Here is a 7,808-nt window from a genome sequence, read left to right as displayed (position 1 = left end):
TCTGATAAAAAAAGTCATAAAATCTGTCTGTTAATCTCAGAAAAAAACACATCTGGCCCTAATCGTCTCCGGTAGCTCTGAACTTCCCATCTGACTAATGCCCCTTTCACACCAACGCGGTTCCAGGGCCGGTTCGGAGCTGGAGCTTGAAAAGCACCCGTTTTTCCTGTTCACACCGCAGCGGAGCCGCCTCTAAGCTCCGGAATCAAGTTTGTTTCAAGCACCAAAAAGTTGTCGGTCTAGAAAGCAAGCACCGCATACGTCACGCTTACGTTGGAGGCGGGGGAGGGGCAGGGGCGGGATCAACCTCTAACAACAACAAAAAGCCTGCGTTTTATCCAGTTTGTACACAACGATGGAAAACCTAAAACTTAACAAGCAGCAGTGGTCCACTGAAGAGACCAGCTACCTACTGGGAATCTGGTCTTCCGCAGAGGTACAGAGGAAGCTGGAGGGGAGCAAAGAAACTTTTGAATGTAGCATGTAACGACTGTAAAGTTGGTAGTAAAGTCGTCCCATTTCTTCCATTTCGTTTCGACAGATCAAAACCAAAACGAGCAGCGCTTCAATACAATCGGCCATTGTTGTTGTTGTCGATGTGACGGGGTTCTGCGTGGTTTGGCTTTATGAAGCATGCAGGCACGTAAACGGTTACGTCATGACGCAAACGATGGCGCAATGACGCAGCACCAGTCGGGCTCTGAGCGGTGTGAACAGAGCGGGAGCTGAACCGAAGAACCGGTTCCGAACCAGAAAAGCTCTAGCACGGAGCTAGAACGGGAAAAGCCTTGGTGTGAAAGGGGCATAAGAATGATTTTGAGCCTTTTTTGCGCTTCAGATGCTTCTGATGATTTCCATTGAAAAAGATCATTGTACATTCAAAAGTCAATGTCCATAGTAATCACAACATACAACTGTAAACATGTTAGGTTCACTCTTTATTTACACTATTCTGTGCATTTGAAATACAACATCACATGTCTCTCCCAAGAGGACAACCTGCTCAAAGGGAACACTCATAAACAACTTCCAGCTCCTTCTTAAGGCCCTTTGCACTTTGATGTAATCAGATCTCCACAGAGGCTGAGCTGGAGGACTCGCTCAGTAAATTCAATTTAATGCAATGATTTAGGACATTTCTCAGAGCCCCACCTCGACTTATTACAGATTGATTTGAAAGGAGGCAGAAATCAAAGGGCCGAAAACAGAAAGAGGAAAATAATGTATTTTCTGACAGCCAAACTGAAAACACAATAACAGACATGATTATATAATGTGCGTAGATAGAACCTTCCAAAAAATAAATGTTCAATGTATCACCAGACACAAAAGGATATGTTGTATGCACATTTAAACCAATTTGTTTCCAGCAGAGATATTTTCTGAATGATCCTGTCAAATGAAACTGTAAGAAGATGTTGTTGTTTTTTGATAAAGTGTTCAGCTGCAGCATCTGAAGCCTCAACCATCCCAATCTGTTTTCACAGACTCCGTACCTTCCACAAAAAATGTTTATTCCAATTACGAAACATTATACAAACATAATCAATGAAGACAAAGAAAAAGGAGACAAAACAAAGAGAAACAACAGAACCTGGCTGTGTTTCAACTTTTTGATGCTGCTGTAAAATTGGAGTTCAACAATCACAATCAGAAGTCCTTCCTGTTGTGGACTAAATACAATGCTGTTTGCAACATGTTGTAGATCAAGTGAGGCTTTACAATAAATCACCCTGAACTAAAGTCTACTTGTGCAACAACTTAAACATTGTAATGCCTATATTATTGCCAATTTTCAGGTTCATATCAGTATTTAGTGTCTCTCCTGTGACATGTCTCCATGCTTTAATGTTCAAAAAGCTCTTTATTTTTCTCATACTGTCTGTGCTGCAGCACCTCTTTTCACCCTCTGTCTGAAACCAGAGCCCAGTCTGCTCTGACTGGTCAGCTGGCCGGATCTGTTGTGATTGGTCAACCGTTTAGAGATGTCCCGCCCCTTAGTCTATCACGTATAGTGCATGCACAAAAACCTATATAACGCACTATACAGGAAACCCACAAAAAGCATAGAGCCTCTTTAAATGTACAATTAAATAACAAGTTTTAAGGTTTTCAATGAACATTAATAACATGGTTTGTTCAAAAATGGTTAATACATTCATTTATCTTAAAAATAATTTCACACAATGTGCTGTTTCATTTTTTATGTGTTTTTGTTCATCAGTTTTTCACTCTTTAAATCACTGAAGTTCTGCTAATTGGTTCTGCCAAAAAAGTTAAAGAGGGTCCATCCAAAAACAGCAGCAGGAGCTCTGAGTTGCCGCATAAAAAATATAAAATGTTCTTGCAAAATGATGACTGGCCAATGCAACTTTAAAAAAAAAATCCTCTGAAAACAATATTTTTAAAAAAATCACGATTTTTATTGATCATTTATCACCATATTTCTTCAATACATTAGTTATTGGAACATTTAATGATGACATTAAAACCTTTCAACCCTTAGATTTACATCATTTAGGTTGAGCAATAATTGAATAACGTTCTGAAACTATCATCATACAGAGGCACAGTCCAGCTTCCACACTCATCATGGATAGAACAACGTGACACAAACATGAAGTAAAAAATAAATATAGATTGTTTCGGTTCAGCAAGATAAATATAAATGGTTCCATAAAAGTAGCAGGGTTATTTAATAAGTGTCACCATCCTTGTCCCTTCAGATATCTGTCAGTGAATATATTTGCACTTTTACACCACAGAGTCCTTTCCTTGAGCATTTTAAGTATGGAGTGCGATTCAACTGTGAATCTTCAGAGAGCCTTTTGAGCTGCACACACATTCCTACCTCTGCCTCTTTATTCGTCGTAACAGAGAACTGTAGCAATCACCTTCATCAGACGTTTTCTCGGCAACAAAAAATAAATGTCATTGATGCCAAGGGCAACATTCAGTCACTGACAAAAAAAGATGTCAGTAAACAACATACATTTGATCAGCAAAAGTAAACATTGAAACCACTCAACCTGACGAGAGTGCAGACGATTTAAATACTTCTGCAGGAAAGCCTTTGAGGTGGATTTTAACACACTGCAGAAATGCAAACATTAACTCCTCTGTAGACATGAAGGGAAGTGCCGTGTAAGCACAGGATGAGCTCCAGAGCAGCTATTAAGGAGTTTATTAATTCATCATTTATTCAGGTGGCCCAGTGGAAGCTGTTTATGCTCACCAGCAGTGACAGGAACCTGTTTATTATCTACATGTCAACTAATTAACGTCCTTAGAGGTCCATTACACTTTATTAACATCCATAAACCACAACTTGACTTGTGTATTGTGAATACACAAGTTACACCTACTAGTTTTAACAGCAGATACATTTTGGGGAAATGTATGATGTATTATTTTATCAATATATTGACAACATATTTGAATGAACGTATCAACGACAAAATCTTCAATGGCATCCTTTTTATTTGCTTTCCCAACAATATGCGCTTTGACTGTAAAAACTAAAGCAGGATAACCCTTTCTATGGTTACCATTAGGCACTCACGTTTGGTTAAGTTCAGGGAAAGATGGCGGTATTGGTTAAACAAAAAATAAAGAAAGCTCTAGCCGAATCCTCAACCTGCAATGACCTGTTTTGGTCACATGGGGGCAGCAGAAACAAGCTCACGCTAACATATTGTTGGCTTATTTGGCTAGTTTTGATAGCAAACATTTGTTAGTTTGTACATCCGGCAGATATGAAGCAGTATGAAAACACTTTTGGAGTCGTGTTTGTGTCCCTCTGTTGAATTTAAGTCAAATATTTCAGTGTTGGCTTCCGCTATTGGAACATATCCCGCTCTTTTGCTGCAGAATGCCCAAGTATTTCCACCAGCTAGTTGCTAACTTTGTCTTTGTGCTTTGAGGCAGCTCCATAATCAGCGTTTAGTGATATTATCTATGCTTTTATAAAGAATAAGAGCTGCCTGATGAAAATAGTGCTCATTATAGCAGAGAGAGTCAACACAAATGGTGAGCTGTAAAACCAAAAAGAATTGGCTGAAAAATTTAAGCTTTCCAAATATCTAAAGGGAACTACAGAGTTGGTGATGATTATTCTTATTATCATGGAGCACATTTCACATCCATTGATCAATTGTTCTGATGGAAATATTGATTACAGCAGCTTTTGTTGACTAAAACCTTACTATACATGGGATCAGGATGCTAACTCAAATCTCCAGATTTACAATCCATTACAAAAACACCAATTGAAGAAAACATTGCCACTGATAGTAATGACTCCAAAGCGTCTCTGCCAAATCAAATTGATGGAATATAAATGTGATTTCTGGGCGACTGGGTTTACCAGTAAACTGAAATAAACAAACAACCTTCATTCATTATTCACCAAAAGCAAAAATATCAGTATCAGCAGTGATTCTTAATAATCAGAAAAATATGAAATGTGGACTCTGATAATGGACGGATAAGCACATTATGGGTTCCTGTGCACAGACTTTTGAATGAGCGACAACCATACTGAAATAGCAGTCATTAGTCGTTTTGCCTCAAATTGTGGTGGTTTTGAGTCTCTTTGTGGTATTTTTGAGCGTCTATGTGTAATTTTGTCTTGTGTTTGTGTGATTTTAAGGTTGTTTTATGTCTCTTTGAGTGTCTTTATTGTGGCGCCTCTTGGTTCTGTCGTCTCTGGAGTTGTGCTTTTGACCCAGTAGGCCTTTTAAGTAATCAATGAATTCCTCTGATCACTAAACGCGCATTGCAATAAGCATTGATCTCTTTTTTTTAAAAGCAAATACATGTTTTCCATCAAAGTGGCACCACCATCATCTCTTGACCAGAGTAGATACCCCCCAAAAATACTTACAATTTGATTACTTTGATGATTCGCTACACAAGTAACACAAGCATATACAGTTTACACCCAAAAGGCAGATGTACTTGAATGCAACAGTTGCCATGTTGAACTGGGAAAAGTATTTTTAGATTTTGAGTCTTCCTCTCTGAGGTTGCTTGATTGGCAGACACATCTAATAGCTCATCGAGTCTCTTTCATCTGGACGTGAACTCACAATCAGAGAACGTGAATGATTTCCAAAGTCTTATGTCTTCTCTCTGTTTGGATCCTTTCCCATCTATCTCCTTTCAACATTTTGGCAAGATGGAGCAGCAATGTTTTGATTATACAGTGACAACACTTTATGAAGAAGTCAGGATGCTTACAATCTTCTTTCCTTTCATTTTTTCTCACAGCGGGAACACAAGAAAGCCAGAAAATGTTGAGTACTGCCATCCGCCAACTAGGTTTCCCTTCTCCAGCTTTAAGTAGACTTTGTCCTCCTTTTCTAGATAAAGCAGAACTCCATTGGTGGCCGCTTCACGAGTTACATCTTTGTCACCCGCAAAGGCAGAGATGACTGGTTTCCCATTCAACATCAAGTTCACCTGGATAACAGAAATAACAGTGAGAAACCTTAAAATACTGAATAGTGCTAACATCTTATTTGCAACATCTTAACCTCTTGTGCAAAACTCACCTACACAGTCACAGCTACTCATTATAACAAATACCTTTAAGGGGGCCATAGTATGCTTTTTTGGTGTTTTTCCTTTCCTGTAGTATATCATATTGTTGTTTGTGTATTAATGGTTTGCATTGGACTCCTTTGTTTACTTCAGTAACAGAGTGACATCACTATGGAACACTCGCCCTAACATTGGCTAACGCTCCAACACATTGTGCGTGATAGGCTAAGGGGCGGGACAACTCTAAGGGGTGGACCAATCATAACAGAGGCAGCCAGCTAACCAGTCAGAGCAGACTGGGCTCTGGTTTCAGACAGAGGGTGAAAAGAGGTGCTGCAGCACAGGCAGTATGAGAAAAATAAAGAGCTTTTTGAACATTAAAGCATGGAGACATGTCCCAGTAGAGACACTACATACTGATATACACCTGAACATGAGCATAATAGGTCTTCTTTAACGTATCAGATTAAAAATGAGGTGTGTATGGTCTTTACTTCTTTCTTTAATTGAACGTAATGTTAAACCCACACCAAAATGTCCAAACAGTACCTAAAAAATACATGTTATCCCTCTCTAATACTAAAACAGGTTAACAATGTAAACAATAACACATCAAAATAATGTTTTCTTACCTGTATAGTTTGGCTCTGGTACACTTTAATAACATGGAAGTTAAAACTGTAGATTCCTGTTCTAGGGGACAAAAATACTGACTCAAATGTGAAGTAGTTTCCTATATTCACCAGAACCTATGAGAAAGAGAGAGGATGTAAGAAAACATTATGACAAAGGTGTTTATATACGTAGCCAGCACTTCAGCAAAGGATTTTATTCAAGGAGGCTTTAGGATTACATGTGTTCATGAACACAGGTTTCACAACGCTGCACACACACACCCTGAATGCAACACACTTCAAATGATATTACATTTTTCCTCTCAATGGATCAAAACCCCGCTTTCAACTTTCATACATACTCACACAAAAAAAATTCTAAATGATGCTCAATGACATTATTTAATAAAAATGTTCCAGTTTGGTGCAAGGAGAGGATTTTTCTTCTAAATCTTTTCAGGCTCTGTCTCATCAGTGTCAGCACTGATGAGACAGAGCCTGAACAGATGTAGAAGCTATTTGATTACTGCTTTTTCATCTAACCGAATGAATATTAAAGTGTTATGATATAATACATAAAAAAATGTTTCTTACTGTTGCTTGCAAACCCACTCTGAATATGTCACTCAGCATTAAATGCTGTCTGAATGTCACTAAAAGGTTTTAAGCACCTACTAGATGACATACAGTATTTAAATTAACTCCTTTGGGTCCTGATTGATGGAGGCAGGAACTCCTGCACATCTGAAACACACCTGATAAAGTCGCCACTGCAGCCTCCACCTTTGACAGGTGCTGCTTTCATAGCAACAGCGTGATGTGCACCAATCAGATGACATGCACTGTGTAGACAGCACAAGGTATTATGAGGCTACAAATGAGAGGGCAGGGGATCAGGCAGTGATATTGTTATTAACACCTAACTCTGCCCACCGCTGTGTGACTAATCACATTCTTGTTGGTTGTGTTGGCTGATTTTTTTGGGGTGAGGGAGGGAGGAGGGAGTGTTGAAAGTGATGCTGTGTGTGTGTGTGTGTGTGTGTGTGTGTGTGTGTGTGTGTGTGTGTGTGTGTGTGTGTGTGTGTGTGTGTGTGTGTGTGTGTGTGTGTGTGTGTGTGTGTGTGTGTGTGTGTGTGTGTGTGTGTGTGTGTGTGTGTGTGTGTGTGTGTGTGTGTGTGGTAGCTTGAAGCAAACTGGCTCTGCAGGATGCCAGCTCTCCAACATAATCCAGACACTTTCCAACATGCAAACTACAAGCAGCCTAAAACTAAACTCTGAGGTGCAGATATTCCTCAGCATGAATCAAAACGGTTCTCCAGGATGAAAGTTTAGGACAAAAAACACTAGGGTTTAAAAAGGGTTTTGACAGATGGTCAATTATAGGGGAGTTGGGTTTTGTTTGTTTTACAATTATGCGTTGGGATGCAATTTTATTTGATGACAACCATTTTCATCAAACTGGTTGTTCTTTCATTCATGGATTTATAGTGGGGTGTTTTCTGCACATTTTTTTTTTGATTGCTTTATTATTATTTATTTAGTATTCATCTTTATTTATTTGTGTTATTGCATTTTGTTGTTGGAGAAAGTGACATTTGGTGTCATGTTGAAATGTTGAATGCAGAGTATTCACACTCATTCAGTAAAGAA

General features: G+C 38.9%; 1 protein-coding gene across 1 annotated transcript in view; it reads right to left on the bottom strand.

The window, feature by feature from the left end:
• Positions 1–2,445: 2,445 nt before the first annotated feature.
• cbln4 (cerebellin 4 precursor) overlaps positions 2,446–7,808 on the bottom strand; it is a 6,103-nt gene continuing 740 nt past the window's right edge. The window contains exons 2-3 of the mRNA XM_010774809.1: positions 6,177–6,293; positions 2,446–5,463 (exon numbers count right to left, since the gene is read on the bottom strand). Coding sequence (XP_010773111.1) covers positions 5,266–5,463; positions 6,177–6,293 — 315 coding nt within the window. The 3' untranslated portion in view covers positions 2,446–5,265. The remainder of the gene's footprint in view (positions 5,464–6,176; positions 6,294–7,808) is intronic.

This window comes from Notothenia coriiceps, unplaced genomic scaffold (genome assembly GCF_000735185.1).
Source record: "Notothenia coriiceps isolate Sejong01 unplaced genomic scaffold, NC01 NC01_scaffold00014670, whole genome shotgun sequence".
NCBI classification, from domain to species: Eukaryota; Metazoa; Chordata; class Actinopteri; order Perciformes; family Nototheniidae; genus Notothenia; species Notothenia coriiceps.
The sequence above is the reverse complement of the archived record's forward strand: the minus strand, read 5'-3'. Positions and strand labels throughout refer to the sequence as shown.